The sequence below is a fragment of the Carassius gibelio genome, chromosome A11 (assembly GCF_023724105.1).
Source record: "Carassius gibelio isolate Cgi1373 ecotype wild population from Czech Republic chromosome A11, carGib1.2-hapl.c, whole genome shotgun sequence".
Lineage (NCBI taxonomy): Eukaryota > Metazoa > Chordata > Actinopteri > Cypriniformes > Cyprinidae > Carassius > Carassius gibelio.
The window spans coordinates 12,183,141-12,201,384 of NC_068381.1; the positions used below are offsets into that span (position 1 = coordinate 12,183,141).

General features: G+C 37.7%; 1 protein-coding gene across 1 annotated transcript in view; it reads right to left on the reverse strand.

The window, feature by feature from the left end:
• Nucleotides 1–5,732: 5,732 nt before the first annotated feature.
• The window catches only part of LOC128022380 (forkhead box protein P4), a 118,332-nt gene continuing 105,820 nt past the window's right edge, over nt 5,733–18,244 (reverse strand). The window contains exons 15-18 of the mRNA XM_052609876.1: nt 12,290–12,411; nt 10,886–10,952; nt 7,726–7,898; nt 5,733–6,831 (exon numbers count right to left, since the gene is read on the reverse strand). Of these exons, the coding sequence (XP_052465836.1) occupies nt 6,684–6,831; nt 7,726–7,898; nt 10,886–10,952; nt 12,290–12,411 (510 nt within the window). The 3' untranslated portion in view covers nt 5,733–6,683. The remainder of the gene's footprint in view (nt 6,832–7,725; nt 7,899–10,885; nt 10,953–12,289; nt 12,412–18,244) is intronic.

Sequence of the window (18,244 nt, forward strand, 5' to 3'; positions counted from 1 at the left end):
GACAGAGCCTGTAACACAACAACAAGACCATCACATGGCCACACTTCTCTAGGGTTTCAACCACATGCCTAAGTTGTCAGCCTGCTGGTCAGAATGAATCTTGTGTACTGCCACCACACTGTCAGTCTGAGGCTGCAGACCTACTAGACAATTCAACAATGGAAAGAATAAAATACAATTCCTAGTTATAACTATATGTTGTTTTTGTGTTGTTAATGTTGTTGTTGTTGTTTTTTAAGTGATAAATAAATACATACATAACTTATTAACTATATATACTGTTAATATATACATACATACATATATATATATATATATAATATCTTAGTATTTATACATATAGTAATTTGACAAAGTGTTCTCAGATTGTTTTTTTTATAATTTGGACTATTTAATTGATAAGATCAATATTTAATGTCACTATGAAAATACAAAGCGATGCACAGAAATGCATTGTTCTCATGTGATTGATGTCTCATGGATATTTTATAATATTCTAATATTTTTATCTATTATTGTATTCATACTCTGGCAGTCACTCTACAGCTTATGAAACAGAATTTAAAGTGAGAGAGGATTTGTGCTCAGATTAAATATGAGCAGTAAATTATGTAACTGAGCGATTAGCTGGATGATTACACGAAGATGTAATTGCAAACATTACCCTATTACTCAATGCACCATAGATGGAGCACACACAAACTGCTATTGATTTTATTTATTTATTTTTTATTCCTGTTCCCCATCCATCTTGCCATGATGTTACTCTTCTTAAGTAAATTGCCATTTTTCTTGAAGTTGAGCCCCCTGCTTTCTGGTTCAGTCACTGTACACCTATATATATATACTGTGTATATATATATTAATATATATATATATATATATATATATATATATATATATTGGTTGGATGTAATTTACTTTCCATATATTAAAATATTTCAGTTTACTATACTGTACACAACACATTAAATAGTATATTTCTTCATTGTACATTTAGTAGGAAGACTATTTATAATAAAATATATGAATGCAACCTTCAGAAGGATTTTTGAAATTAAACAATGTTATACATAATAATAACAACAATAATACAAATAATAATATAAACTTCAATAATGACATCATATGTTGTATACAAATATTAATAGGGATATGCATTATGGACATACAATAAAACAGGGGCATGTGCATATTTATAAAAATATTGAGAATGATGACTTCAGATGGAAATATTCCCTTGTGTCCTAATTCATGAATCATAGGGTTATTTAAAAAAACAATAAATAATAATATGTTAATTCTAATTAAAGTGTTGTAGAAAATGTAGAAAGAAAGCTACACTACACATCCTTAGACAGTGTAATAAGTATTTTTATTGCATTTTATAATGCCATTGTCAATAATTAGTACAGATTACATGCAACTAGACCTACTGTACAGTTTTTTTATTGTCTGCATGGACAGACACAAGAAGATTCAGGTTACAAATACACAGATATATGTGTGTGTGTGTGTGTGTGTTTTATACAGCATGAAGAAAAAACGGCAGTGACTGGCATAAACATGGTCACCGAGGTTAGAACGACAAAGGTAGATGGCTAGTTGCCTTTTTTTATACCATTTCAAAAGCCATCACCTATTCTTCCCCCAAGTCTCATCTGAAAAAAGCAAGACAAATGTAAAAAAAAATTATAAAAGAGAAGTAAACAAGTTAAAATGAAACTAAAGTACGCAGAAGTCACTGCTGAAAATGTACACACATTCATAAAAATACAATGAGAGGAGAGTCGAAGTGGTAGTTCCATTTGATTGGTCGAAGAAGTAAATATCATCAGGCAAAAGCTCCCCTTCTAGGGTCCTTTACTAAGAATACTGCAGCTCAAAGCTATTCATCACCAGGCAATGGAGCTCTGAGGCGACGTGAAGGTGTGGTTACAGCTGTGGCACACTTGATCAATTTGGAATCCAAACATCTAGCCACAATCCCTTTGGTGGTCACTGAAGATGAACTGTATTTCGAAAAGCCTTTTCACAATCTTATTTGGTATGTTACGAAAGCCACACCAAGTTCACAGCAAATGTCAAACAGTGGTCAAAAATAGCCTGTATGAATTTTGTGTACCTCTGATAGCCCCGGAAAAAAGTTAGCATGGCATCTTTAAAGCCATGAGGGTGCAGAGAAGCCAGAAAACAAGAAAGACTCACTCAGTCAGCATAACTCATCCATGCACTTTCTCAGAGAAATTCTCTATAAATCTGGAGCGCGGTTGCCTTATGAGAGACAGCTTTGAGTGCTCATGGTAAATAAAGGAATGATTTGACTTTAAAGGGAGTCTGTACACATATTGGCACCTAAAAGAACCAATAATTTAAAAAAAACACCTTAAAGTTGCTCTTTCTTATAAGCAAGATAGGGCTACACATTTTTTCTTCTTTTTTTTCTCTTTCATTGTTTTTGTGAAGTTTTGGTCCTGTCTTTTGAGAAAAGTCCTTCTGAGGTATCATTACACAACAAGTTCAACTTTTTAGTTTGTTTTCTCTCTTTTTTCCTTAAAAATGCATAATGCACTACAGAGACGAAAAGTATCAAAATAGACCTAGCTAAGATAAATATACAAACAGGTGTGTTACCTTAACCACTTATCTAACTCTTAATCTGTTCTTTTTCGAGAGATAATACATAAAAAATGAAAAATAAATCATCGTCCCAGACAGTTTACGACAGAAAATCTGGGAAAACAAAACCAAAAAAAAAAATAAAGATTTTTTTTTTCTTTTTTAACCATGATACCTGCAGCACATATTATTATAAATACATAGACTTTAGCATAAGCAATACAGTATAGGAAATTCTGAGCTCAAAACTTCACAATAGCTAAAAACAGGTGCGGAAAAATAAAAGTCAAAAGAAAACAAGTAAAGGAAACACGGAAAGCAGGGAATGCCCTTGAGAGCTAAGCTGAGCGGTAATATACAATAATACATCATTACAACGTGTGTAAAAGTAACGAAGGAGTCACGGCAATCACCACTGATGCCCTTTAGTCCACATCGTACAAAACAGCTTTGTTTACACGCGTGCCTTAAAGCACAATTGTAGTCCATTTAGTCAATGCAGCAATTAATATGTGAGCGTTTTTCAATTCCTTTGCAATCCTCAGTTCTTGTAGCACAAGCTTGTTGGTTCTCTTTGGATATTTTGGTAAAAATAAAGGCTCGTTTTAGCAGGAGCATGATGATCGCTCAGGGATAGACTGTCTGTGTGTGTGTGGTATTTTTTTTAACTGCTGTCACAAAACTACACTTTGCATTAATTGGGAAGCGGGGTCTATGTGAGAGTGGCCTGCATTAATGCATTTTGCCTATCATCATTTCTGACACCCAGCTGACTGGCCCATTGAGTACGCTCTAATGACCGGCCAGCTCGATGGCTCTCATTGGCCTGGCCTCTCATTATGCATGCGGAATTAGAACACACAATTAAGCCTTGCACAGAGGACCTGTACATAGACACTATGCTAATAGATCACTTAAAGTGGGGAATATGTGATTTGGAGTAGACCCTTTTAAATATGTTGACCACCTAATGCTTCATACTTAACAGGACTCAGGGTTTTATTTATTTTTAGGAGGGTATAGAGAGGTAGTCGTCTTTTCCCCCCCCGTTGTGTCTCGTTTATTTGTTTCCATTCATGAAGCCGAATTCATGAAAATGAATTTGGAATTGAGAGGAATCAACAAACTCCGTTTACAGCTATGCAACGACAAACATATTTTGGTTATTTCAACAATATGTTTTTTTTTATTTTTATAAAAAAATGTATTTTGTGGGTGAATGAAAAACTAGAAGGGATTTACATCTTTTGTTTGATTATAGGTGACTTTCATTGGCCTATCTATTTCGTGAACCGTTTTTTAAAAGGAGGTAGCATTATTTTTTTTTGGTTTTATTTTTTTTTTGAAGGTGTTTCAAAAGCGGTTTATGAAATGATCATAGAGATGGTACATCAAACCGCGAAAAATAAAGATCCTCCAACATAAGAAAAGTGGAAAATAATTACTTGAACCGCCCTTAAAATGATTCCTGTCGCATTTGAAAAGATTCCCTATCAGACATCCCTTATTAGTGTGGTAAATAATACTGTTCAACAGGCAGGAAAAGCACAAGCAAGTTAGTGCTTGCCTGCTTGTTTTGGTATTTGTTGAACTGCGTTTAATTGTGAAATACTGGTAATTGAAGTTAACCATAATGCTGAGTAATTGATGCTGGCTTATTCAAGTGCCTTTTGCGTGTTAAGTCCTTTGCAATCTTAGACAGTGAAGACTGCGTTCTCAACACTGCCAATCGCCTGAGCACAAGATGGGGTAGAAATCTTCCTTTCGCAGATTGTAAGTGCTTGTACATTAACTAAGGAACCTCAAGAGGCTTATTAATACTGCTTTTTTTGCTTTTTGTTTCCATTTGTTTTTTGGCCTTTAAACATATGTAGTGTTAAGAACTTATTAGGTTAACGTATATTAAAACAGCTGTCTCTTTTTTTTTTTGAACAGCAACAACAACAAAAAAGCATTTGCATTTTACACTTTGGTTTTTGGAATGCTCTGTAGTGTAAGTCAAAAAAAAAAAAAAAAGATTTGGCTGGGAAAAAATAAAGGAAAAATTAAATATTAATTAAATATTCAAATGACGAGTTTGTGATCTTTTGGCCAGTTCCTTAGGAAGAAGAAATGATAAATAAAAAAAGAGTTTTTGGTTTACTAAATATATCTTTGGTTACCTGTAACAAAAGTAAAATGGGGAAAAACTGAAAAAGCAACATATCTTAAATTAAAACTCAGAATTTGGCATGGCACTACTGAGAAAAGATATTTTATATATATATATATATATATATATATATATATATATATATATATATATATATATATATATATATATATATATATATAGTTCAGTGAAAGCAAAATGCTAATCAGACACTTTCTACTCACACAGTGGATTGCAAATAACATTTATATATCTAGTAACTATAGAACTTTGAACTGATAATGAGAGTCACCATGTTGGTTAGCCACAGCACAAATCCCCTTTGTAATAACAGCGTGAGGGGCAAACACTGTGGTCTGAGGTATTCTGTGACCATGTTATGTTTTACGTTAAAGCAATATTTTGTATCGCAGCTGATAACAATTGTCTACCATATAAAATCCTTAAACAAACACTGTAAATGGAGCAAATCTGTAAAAAATTAAATCTAAAATTTTTAAGTAAATGAACAAATGAAGCAAATTTGTAAAAAAAAAAAAAAAGATACGAGTGCCTGTAAAGTTTTCTCCTGGATCTTACAGGGAGCCCTGCAATGTGTATTTCACCTCTGTCTCTTTAGTTTCAGCTTCTCTCTGTTAAAGAAATGAGCGAGTGGTTTTTAATGCTAGATTTCATCTGTGGCTCTGTTTTGGAATTTTCACTAAATCATAAGTGCTATCCTCAAATACATGTGACGCAACACTAGAATACTAGGACTTTTTTTTTTTTTTTTTTTTGGTGTGGAGTTTGTAGAATAAGGGATTTTAGAACTTCTCTCCTAAATGTAACCCCTTTGGAATGATGAGAGAATAAAAAGAAACAAAACAATCATTAACAGAAAACAATAGTTGAATTACATCACAATCAAAAATGTCGATCCTTTAGAAAGAAATGACTATGAAAATAAAACGAAATCGAAAGCTACTGCACACATATTATGTATTATAATCAACAATACAGTCAATAAAGTCTCTAAGCTGGTCCTCCACAAGCCTCATATCAGTCTGGCTGTTATAACAGCACCACAGGAGAACAACAGCCAAAGAGCTCCTTTTCCTGAAAAACGCCTTTTTTGGGGGTAGCAACATATTCTATGTTTAGTTTGACAAAGAGCGAGGGGGGAAAACACGTTCTGGTAGTCTTGTGGATAGCATCAGATAAAGACAGGGACAGCGCAAGCATCTGCTAACACTACCTCGAGACAAAACGCGCTCCCCGTTTCTCTAGTCCAGTCATGGAAGGGAGACAAAAAAAAAAAAAAACAGGAGTTGGTCAAATGGCCAGGGACAACGTTGCCAGTCTTTCAGCTCATTTTGTTTCAGTCTTTGCCTTTGTCGAGAGTGGTGAATTTATCTGTGAGTCTTGCAGCATCCTCTTGAACAAGTACAAAAATCTGGTTGAAAGCAGAAGTCGTTCTAAAGATGTGTGTTTGTCATCTTTTTCCTCTTTTTTTCATCTTTCTGAGGTAAATCACCGCTGTGTGTTTATCCCATGGAAAAGCAGTGCTCTTAGGGCCCAAAGAACATCAACATTAAAGCTAAAAAAGATTTAAAATAGAGAAACCTTGAGGGAAACAAATGACTAAGCTTGTAAACTGACGTCAGGTTTCCATCAGTAGCTTTAGACACGGTGGTCTGTGCTTCTATCAGACCGTGATTCAAAGTACAGGAGGACATGAACGCACAGCTGCTCGAGGGGACTGACTGAGGAAACAAAAAATGAAGGGTGGAGTGGGGGACGTGTTTTTGCATTAGGAGCTGATGAGGTCTAACCCTGTTTTGGTTTCTGAAGTTGTAGTTGGTTTTTTTATCTTTGTTTTCTCACTTGATCTTGAACATCTTGAATACGAGGGAGGGCCAGGGCCAGCGAGCTCCTACTCCAGCTCCTCTGTGGGAAGCTCCTCATCCATGTCGCGCTCATCGCCAGGCATGCTCAGGTTTTGAGTGACAGATGCCATGAGGGACACGGGTCTGCTGTCCTCCTCCATCTCGGCTGGCTCCTCCTTCACGTGGACTTGGTGTCTGAAACAGAAATTACATGCAATAAGGAAATCTTACCAAGTTTACAGAAGCATGGCAGATTCAAATGAGAGATAAATCTTTAAATATGCATTGCTTTTAATATGATTAAATTGTTTTAAATATAGAAAAACAATTCTTTAAATTTAGATTTTTTTTGTAATTCATGAAGAAAGAAACAAATATCTATATATTATATACTATTTATATGATATCATATTATATTTAAAAATTAATAAATTAAATTACACAGTTTAACAGTTTGGGGTTAGTATGTTTTTTTTTTTTTTTTTTTTTTAAGATATCAAAGATTTAATTGAGATATGCATTACACTGATCAAAAGTGACCAAAAAGATTTCTATTTTTAAATTAATTAATTCAAATATTCCTTTGAACTTTCTATTGTATAAAAAAAGCTAAAAAAAAGAGCACGATTTCCACAAAAATACTAATCAGTAATGTTAAATATCGACTGTTTTCAACATTGATATTAATAATAACAATAATAAATGTTTCTTGAGCAGCAAAACAGCATATTAGAATGATTTCCGAAGGAGTAGGAGGAAGGAGTAATTGATGCTAATTATGCAGTTTTGCATCACAAAAGTAATTTAGTAATAAAACATTAAAATAGAAAACAATTATTTCATATTTCACAATAATAATGTCTTTGTTATATTTATTGATCAAATAAATCTCTGTGGTTAACAGAAGTAACAAAAGCATGGAAAAATATCAAAGATCTCAAACTTTAGAATGGTAGTGTATTGATAATTATTTTTATTTTTTTTCAGTCATTTCATTAAAGCTTCACACTGCTTTATTCAGTAAAGCATTAAGTAATGCACTACATGTCAAGGCACCAGTAATAAGTCAGCTGTGTTGACTAGTCTTACCCATACTGCTGCGGAGAAAGGCCAGGGCTGCAGCTGCCATTACTGTTGACTTGTTCAACAGTGCTGCTGACATCATCGTGGCCGACATGCAGCATGTTGAGGCTCGCACCCGTGCTGTTGTTCATCAGGGTGGGGCTGTTCAGAAGACCAAGACTGCTCTCCGCAAGTGCAGCCTGCACAACACAATTTTAAATCTTCATTAGTCTTCATAAAAAGTTAAGGAGATGCGTGATGCCTGTGTTGCTGTTAAATCATAAAGCACTGTTGATGTTACAGTTGTGAGGTCTGAAAAAATATTAAAGTAATATATAAACTGAAGAGGATGACTGCAAGGTGTACTCAGGTACGAAGCTCTGACAGTGGTGACTATACCAAGAAACATCCTGCAGAGGAATGTGTATTTTTAATCAATAAAAGAAAAATGTGCTGACTGTATAGATGTAATCTGTGTGTTTTATGAGAAATCTGACAGTAGTGGTGCAGCAGGTTAGTTTGTGTCACCACTAGGGGTCTCCTCGCTCCCATACAACAGACCTGACTGATGCTGAGACCACCAGAAACACACAGACTCACACTCCTGTTACACATGTGCTCACCACGTCCCCAAAGGAAACTTCTCCAAAACTCATTAACACATGATATACATTCAAGTTTATTATAGTGTTAGGTAATACTTTAATTATTGCCCTGTTTGCTTAAAATAGTTATTCAAAGGGGGAAATAAATTAAGTCAAAACAGTGACAGAAAAAAAGACACTTACAGTAAGGCCCAAAAAACATTAGAATTTTTTTTCTACTTCACTTTACAGTTCATATATATACATATATATACAAACTGAGTACACTGATTCTAAAATGTATTTAAAGATGATTTATAGATTATTGTTTAATAATAACAATCCTTATTATATCTTTACTTTACATAACATCATTCATCTTTGTACTGGCATTTAGAGCTGTGTTTTACATTTTTTTTTAAAGTTATTTTCTGTTGACTACTCTGTACACTCAGATCTGGTTTTATAGATATATACATAAGAGTTTTTTAACTATAAGCTGTTAAAACAACAACAACAACAACAACAACAAAACCTTCAAACAAGATCCAATTCAGAAGTAATGGTAAATAAAGTGTGTTAAATTCATATTACTACAAAAAAATCTACATGAACAACAACGAATATGGATAATTTAATGCAGAAGGAAAGGTGGAAAGGAAAACAGTTCTGCTTGGTTTCCTTCATTTCTACAGTCACTTCTGAACTGAAAATTTCATGTGGTACTCATGCCAATTCAAACTATAGCGACTGCCCAAAATATGCCAGCGAGAGAAAAAGAAAAAACAACAGAGAGAGAGAGAGAGAGAGTTTGAGGGAAATTCATCCTGATTCCATGGAGACTGGGTGGTGGCGAGAAAGATGATCAGGGTCACACAGGGTTTAAAGGATGTGAACCAAATAAGGGCTAATTTTTACCCTTTCAACTATAATTAACTGAAAGCCACCTACAATTTTTGGTAAAAACAGACAGACCCAATAGGTAAACATGCTTAATGCCGGTTTAATGAGATGGCCAAGTTGAATCACTTTTAAAAGGTTAATTACAGGCGAGACTGTGCTACCATATGCAGACTAAAACACGTTAACAAATGGAACACAGCAGAGAGCCACAGTTCTCTCACACTCTGGTGGGGCGTTGTTGTGCTCCACTGTTTGTCTAATCTTTTGTTAAGGGCTAGTTTATGTACGACCTTTTCAGGATGAGCAGTTCTATTTCCATAGAGATGGCCTGCGGGGTCAGAGCGGGACAAACTGGGCCAGGCCGGTGGAAGTGTGTCTGTGTGTGTGTGTTGCCTGTGATTAGCTGGGCTGTTTGTTTGTCAGGCACTGACACTGCTTGTCCTGTGAGGAGACGGATGGGCACAGACCTGACAGAGCGCCACACACACTCACACACCCAGACCAGGACTCAAACACAAAGGCTAACCTCCCAGATCCATCTCTGTCTCGTCACAAAGTGTTCTTGGGAAAAACACACACACGAACACGGAAGCACAGAGCTAGGCTCTGAAAGCTCAGAACGAGAGCCCTTGTGACACCGCGGGTTTCAGATGGATTTTCTAGGACAGACACTAATTTTATGCTTTGACCTTCATTGACAAATATTTGATGCTATAAATCACATATGGCTGGCTGGGAGCGCGTGTGCGATGGAGGGAGGAGAACGGAGGAGGTTTGGGAGAAGTAGCTAATTAGAAAAGGAAATTATTATCAGTGCCCTTGTGTGCTTGATCTGGCCTGATCTGTACACGATTCCCACACTTTTGAGGAATGCATTTTCCAGGATCTATCCAGTTAATGAACCATTTAGACCAATTCGTTGAAATAAACCGAAAAGTAGAGTTTGATTTGTTCACATATCAGATCTCACTATGGCGATTTTCACCCTACCCAAGGCAGACCAAATATTTCAGAGCTCTAGAAAAATGTATAGTCATATTTAGAAATACTCATAAATTTGAAGATTTTATTTTCCATGCCAATTCTAATTCAGACTGATTTGCCGAGGAATCAAGCGCTAACCTGGTTTGAGAAGGCTTAAAACACTAATTTACAAATCAGACAATACATAATATTTACTTTATCTGAGAGTAATATTCAGCCAAAATAAATAAATAAAATAGGACATAGTGTAACTAGAAAAAAGTATATCTCAATTCAGTATTTTTAAGATTTCATTATAATTCAAGACCACTTTGCTAACGTATAATTCAGAATGAATTAACAAGTTTGACCAAATCATTGAAAAAAACCAACTCAAAAGAATTATTCACTATGGCTTGCTTGCACAACCCAGAAGCAATATTTAACGATTAAATATTTTACTGTGCATCGTAAAATAAAATTAAATAAAATTAAATAAAATTAAAATTAAAATTAAAATTAAAATTAAAAAATAAAATAAAATAAAATAAAATAAAATAAAATAAATTAAAATGGAAAAATAAAATAAAATAAAATAAAATAAAAATATAAAAAACAATGTAACCTTTTAATATAGCTGGATTCATTTCGCCCTATAATTTTCAATGCTTATGAGCATGTGTTTGAATACATAAAGATGTCGATTTGATGTACTGAAGGCACACACACACACTCACCTGATAGCTGGCATTCAGGGAGCCAAATCCCAGCCCAGAAATCATATTCTTCACGAGAGTGGGACTTCTGAGAAGGAGAAGAAAGAGAAAGAGGGTGATTAAGTACATGTGTGAATTACAACAAAACACATCCGACCAAATCATGTGTTAAAAAAACACTCCCAAACTCGTGAAGAATGCTGAGGCACTATTCTGTTTACAAGAGATAAATAGAAAAGTTAAACAATGGAGAGCAGAACATGTATTCTGACACAGCATATACTGCACACACAGACTGTTTGTTCGCTTTTGTGTCTGTGTGCTACAGGGCTGAAATCTGGCGCGCAGGCCGTTGGCTGGGTAATTTGCCGCCGTCTCTCTGGCAGAGCTTTAGACGCTGTGTAACATCTGTTTGTACAAATGCAAGCAGGCGTGCTTTTCTGGAGTGCATCTGCTCACAATGTACCCTAAACAGTGTAGACACAGACGGAAAAAATACACAGGCGCATACACACACACACACACAAACACGTGTGGTACTGCCAAACACAAGGAGGCAAGGCACAAAAGAGACCTTTGTGCTTTTGACTAAAGAGTCAGTAATAAGGTAATGATGGGAAGCTCATTAAGGTAATCATACATGCCAATAACGATTATAGCTCCACTTACAGACTAGACCTACAAGCTTACACATTTGCTACAGGAATAAAGTCTGTTTTTGGGACTTCCACTCAATAAACAGTCTTCACTTAAAGAGTGCTGTTTTAATCCAGAATTTCACAGGTTGTTGTGACTAGTATGATTTCAGACAGGCTCATTTTGTTTCAGTCTGTAAAGCTACGGAAGGTTTCTGCAGGCATTCTTAAGGAAGCCAAGAGTGGTAGCACAACTATTTTGGCATCAAACATCATTGGTCATGTCAAACTTGATGCAACTTGCCTAAAAAAAACAGTAAAAGGACAGTCCAGAAGTCTCTGTGTCACATTACACTGTATATAAATAATTTTATTTCTTCTTATTTTTACTGAAAACTGTTTAATATTAATGTTTGTGGCATTATTTTAGCGTCATGTGTGTTCCCAACTGTCTTTGTGTGTACAGTGTGATCATGTGCACCATCTATATACAGCTGTTGGTCATTAGAGATTAAAGGTATATAATCACATAATGAAATATACGAATCTCGTTATTTTCATGATTTTTTTTTCACTACAGTACATTTCTGGCAACCACAGTTGCCAGTTTTTACCAAAAATGTAATGGGGTTAGATTCAGAAGGCTTTGAACATGGTGCACGACTCGTATAGACCATTTTTTAAGTTACTTTTATGATAATTTTGGAGACAACCACATTCTCTGGAACAACAAGAATTTCATTTTTGGGTAAACAATCCCTTTAAAGATTACACATCTCAATCTACGTACCCGGTCATCTTTGGTGGTCTCCTCTTTTGGTATTCCGCTTCGTCCACGGTCCAAACAGCACCCTTGACGTTCTCGACCCGCACAAAGCACTTGTGCAGACTCAGGTTATGGCGCACAGCATTCTGGGTAACAGTGACCGGACATACAGAGAAGACACAGAGCAAAAAGAAGCCAGTCAGTCTCTCGTTCTAGCCACGACTCGACACCGTAGGTATCTTAAGCAGAATCACGACCGCATCGCTGTCATTGCTGGAAACGCAATTATAGCGAGGCCTGATATAAACAGCCTTTAATAATGGCATAAATCTTATACCTGCTTTCTAATTAAAAGAGTGCACGTGATGATGAGCATAAAAGATTGCACGGCTCAGAGAGAGACATGTCGACTGAGCGTATCTCTCCATCTCGAACCCGTCCACTTCCCGCCGCACCATCTCACAGATACACACACAACCAATTAACTACACATTCTACCGAGGGGAAGTGACAATGTGGTGCCACACCATCATAACAGCGGGAGTTTAAGAAAAAAAAAAAAAAAAAACTCCATCTTTGAACGCAAAAAAATACGAAACGATGTGCACTATCCCCCCTCTACCATCAGCAAACCCACCCCCTGCTTTTTTTATTTTAAATTTCACTAATCAGCCGCTATCTAGAATAACACCCCCAAGGGAGGCCCCTTCCTTTTCATCTGCTATTTGTAGTTTGTTCATGCCCAATTTCATTACCAATTTTAATTCGTGTATAATTAAATCCTGTGTATTTTTTCAGACGCGCTCTTTTTTTTTTTTTTGAATCCATGAGGGAGGGACTGCTGATGCTGGAATCACTCCTAACCATAATTACAAGTGCCATAATCAGGCGAGGCCTCCTTCCTTTGAATAAATTTCCCCGTGCAGGAGCGATGATGCTTAGTTTTGCAAATGAGTATGACCCCAATTTCAGTCTGCCACCTCACCGATTTTATTTGCATTCCCATCCGTGATGAAAGACTAATTCTCCCAGTTAAAACATTAGCAGCAATTTAAAGGGGGTCAGCCTCTGCAGACATAAACAAAATGCCCTCCTGGCTGTGTGTGTGTGAATGAGTGACTGGAGGGGTGGCGGCTATATTAGAAAGACGGCACGCGTGATGCGGATGTCAAACTGGTCTCGGTAGTGGATGACACTACGCCCACCATTTTAGCCTGGAAATGAACAGCGATAGTGAATGTACTGCACTGTTTTACATCGGAAATTTCAATTTCAAAAGTGAAACTGGATATTCAGGTTATTATTTATATATATATATATATATTATATATATATATATATATATATATATATATATATATATATATATATTGTCACGGGAGGAGCACAAGACAGACACAGTGGGCGTGGCGTCAGGCCTCGGAGAGGCTTTTATTAACAGAAATCATAAAACAAACAGGGAATAAAAGTGGCAAAAGGGGAAAAGTGTCCAAAATAACAGGGAATCTGGTGTCCTCGTCGTGCTGCGGGGTTCGTGTGGGTCAGGCAGTGTTCATGGAGGAAGGGTCCAGGTAAGGGGCGGAGTCCGGCGGCCGCACGCGCTCCCCTCCTTGGTCCGGGGCGCGAGGGGCGGCGGCTTCCTCTAGCGGCCGCATCTCTCTCGTCAGCCGCAGCGCTGGTAGGGGATGGACGGCCCGGCATCCTGGCCCGTCGGCCGTGTAAACGGGTGCGGTTCCCATCCGGATCGCGGGTCCGGCTGCTCACGTCTCTTGTGGCGCGGGAGTCCCTCAACGCACCCTTCCTGGACCCACGAGGACACCAGTGTGCATGCACGGGGAAGAGACCGGTCTCCCGCGCCACCAAGACGTGAGCTGCCGGACCCGCGATCCGGAGGAGAACCGCACCCGTTTACACGGCCGACGGGCCAGGATGCCGGGCCGTCCATCCCCTACCAGTGCCGCGGCCAATGAGAGAGACGCGGCCGCTAGGAGAAGCCGCCGCCCCTCGCGCCCCGGACCTAGGAGGGGAGCGCGTGCGGCCGCCGGACTCCGCCCCTTGCCTGGACCCTTCCTCGGTGAACACTGCCCGACCCACACAAACCCCGCAGCACAACGAGGACACCAGATTCCCTGTTATTTTGGACACTTTTCCCCTTTTGCCACTTTTATTCCCTGTTTGTTTTATGATTTCTGTTAATAAAAGCCTCTCCGAGGCCTGACGCCACGCCCACTGTGTCTGTCTTGTGCTCCTCCCGTGACACTGGTGGAGAATGCGGGCAAGGCGGAGCCTAGACAGCGCAGTTGGGAAACGTCTGGTGACGTCACTCCCTCTCGCTTGCAAACGTTCGTGAGAACCCAGACTGGGACGGAGGAAAACTGGGGACAGCCTCCCAACCACACAAGGGGTAGGTGACTTTTCCATTGTCATTTTACCCTGTGGTTGGTTGAGGCTGTCACTAAAACCCGGTTTCTCTGTCCCTGTTCTGGTGCGCTGCGAGAGGGAGGACCGCCCGGAGAGGAAGCCCCGCCCACTCCGACCGTTTGGAGCCTGGTTGAGGATGGTAGCACTCCCGTGTGGGCGGCGCCCTGATGACGGGGATGTCGCTTGGGAGGGGGAATGTGACGAGTCAGCTGCCTCCTCCCTGATTATCACCGGCACCCCCGTCCTAAATCGCCGCCCTTCACCAGGCTCCCGACTGGAGTGGGTGTGTGAGAGGAGGGGCGCTGGATGAGTCAGGGCTGGCGGCGTGTGATGGGGCACACCTGAAGGAAGTGGAGCCTCACCACACGCCGCCAGCCCTGACTCATCCAGCGCCCCTCCTCTCACACACCCACTCCAGTCGGGAGCCTGGTGAAGGGCGGCGATTTAGGACGGGGTGCCGGTGATAATCAGGGAGGAGGCAGCTGACTCGTCACAATATATATACACACAAAAGACTATTTCACAGGTGAATCGATCATAGGACCAAGGCACTTGCATTAAGAAAGTAAAGATGTGTCAGCTTTAGGCACAGTGGGCTTAAAAAACCACACAGCTTACCAAGGACACCAAGACACTCAATCTAGATACAAAAGAAAGTACCATCATACAGAGAGAATGAAATGCTTCCTGCAGACACCAGGATAAATCCTCCATTGAGGAAGAGAGTGTGAGAACAAAAATCAGCTTTTAATATTCCTTACAAGAACAAGGCCTAGAGAAATCATCTGTGTGGGTTACTAATGTTCCCCACTCTATATACATGATCATTAGTTAAAGTACTACTGTGAAATTCAGAAAGCAGAGGGGAAGCTTGTGAAAGACTGAATTATACAAACTGCTGACAGACACTGCTATGTAACATCTCCATCAGCCAAAAAAACAAAAAAAAACATTTAAATGCAGGAGGTGTGTGAACTGAGAAATCTAGAGACATTTACAGCTGTGTCATTCTATGAAACAGATAACCTTTCCTTTTTTTTCTTTAAAAAAAGATAAAATATGATTACAACAAGTTTGATGCAAAATACATATTGTATTATGCATATACTACAGTTCAGATGTTTGTAATTTTCTTTTTATTCAGCAAGGATGCATTCAATTGATCAAAAGTGACAGTGAAGACAATTATGATTTTACAAAATACAACCATTTCAAATGAATACTGTTCTTTTGAACATTCTATGTATCCAAAAAAAACATTGATATTTTTTAACATTGATATTGATAATAAATGTTTCTTGAGCAGCAAACAGGCATATTATAATGATTTCTGAAGGATCATGTGACACTGAAGACTGGAGTAATGATGCTGAAAAGTAGCTGTGCCATAACTGGAATATATTACATAAAAAAAATAAATTATATATATAATAGCCGCTGCTATTTGTGTCCCTCATAGACATATATGAAAAAAAATAATTTAACAACGAAGAGCTGATGCTAACTTTTAGTGACTGTGTTACTATACACATTTTTTTCTACAACATCTCCTTGCTTATTAGCAAAAAAAAAAAAAAAGATTTAGATGAAAAACAAATTTTATATATATATATATATATATAGAAAAAAAAATGTGTATAGTAACACAGTCACTAAAAGTTAGCATCAGCTCTTCATTGTTAAATTAATTTTTTCATATATGTCTATGAGGGACACAAATAGCAGCGGCTTTGCAGAATGACCCAGCTGGTTATGAATAAAAGCCGCCCTCTGACTGATCAATGACTTCCCCTGCTCTCTGGACCCGACTTTTCATGAAATATAGATGGCCATTAAGAGCACCGGAGAACATGCATCTCCATTTCTATATTTAATACCGGGCCAAATGACTAGCAAGAGAGGAAGACGGGTGAGAACGTGCAGTTATTAAAATAAAAAGAAGAGAGAGAGTGTGAAAAAGGTATTATAGGAGGAGAAAATGATCTGGCTCTGGTTGAGGAGGAAAAGAAGACGGATCCATTAATTGTTAAATTCCATAAAAGTGAAATGAGTTATTAAAGATATTCCTGCCACTTTCACCTCCTTCCCCTCAGCCATCACTGGCTAAGCTCACTAACTGCTCCTGGGTGCCGCTGCGGTTCAACACTATTAGCCCGCTGTTCTGTCTCGATGCCCTCAGCTTCCTTGGGTCCCTCTCTCACCTCACCTTCTCTGTTTCTCTCCCTACTTTCTCCCCTCTAGAGGCTCAGGCACACAAATGAGCCTTGGGCCAGTGTTGGCTGAATGTGGGGCAGCACCTCCTCAGCCCAGGCCCCAGGCCCCAGGCCCCAGGCTCCAGGCTATAGGCCATGTGAATGTCTAATGAGGAGACTGACTGACAGGAAGCGAGCTACTCTTTGCGGTGTCCATTTCCTCTCTGCCCTGACAGCACCTTTTCAAGGTCCTAGTCCACGGGGGAGAGAGGGAGTGTGAGAGATGCTGGGAAGGGAGAGATGTATTAGCACATCTTTCTGAGGGGTGAGCTAATGGCTAAGCAGGGTGATGGGGAGATGGTCCGCTAAATGGGACGGTTACATGGTCAGCCCGCGTCTTTAATGACCACTCTTCACTTCATCACTTCATTTTGGACAGAAAAGGAGAGACAGAGAGAGAGAGAGAGAGAGAGAGAGAGAGAAGGGGGGGGGGGGGGGTGACTGGAGGCAAAATATCATAAAGTTAAGTTTAGATAATAATATAGACATGGTAAAGTCTGATGTAATGATTATGGTGATGTAATAATAATTTATAATTTAATAATAATAATAATTAAATCATAATTAAAACATCATAAAAGTAATTTTATATTCCTATAAAATTTTTGTTAAGCATTTCTATGATGATGGTTATTACTATTATTAGCAGCATCATTACTACTACTGATTAATAATATGACTTATTAAACTGTCAAGTTATAAAGGTATTTTTAGATAAAGTTAAACAAACAAACATGTTAAACTTCTAACATAAACATAAACACGTAAACCAAGTTTACATTTGTTTTTGTATAATATTTTTTGTAAGAAATAATTTTATTTATTAATATTTAAAGCTCTTTTTAAATACGTCCTCACATGTAGAATATGAACAATATGTATTATTATAACTATTATTAGCAGAATCATTACTACTACTTACTAATAATATTGCTTGTTAAAATGTCAAGGAATAAAGGTATGTTTAGATGATTAAAAATGTTAAACATAAACATGTTAAATTGGGAACAAACTTAAACATCTTAACCAAGTTAAACAGTTATTGAGTAAGAGTTGATTATTGTTATTAGTATTAAGTTTTAATTGTTGTTTTATTATATAATATACTATTTTGTAATATTTTTATTATTAATATTTAATAGTTTGTATTATTTAGAAATATGTAGAATATTAATAATATTTATTATTATTATTATTAATTCCCTTTTCTCCTATTAAGTCTTAAAATTTTGGTCTTTAACTATACAGCTTTTAACTGCTGTTTTTTAAATGTGCTTTTTAAATAACGTTGTCTCGACTTGAAGTG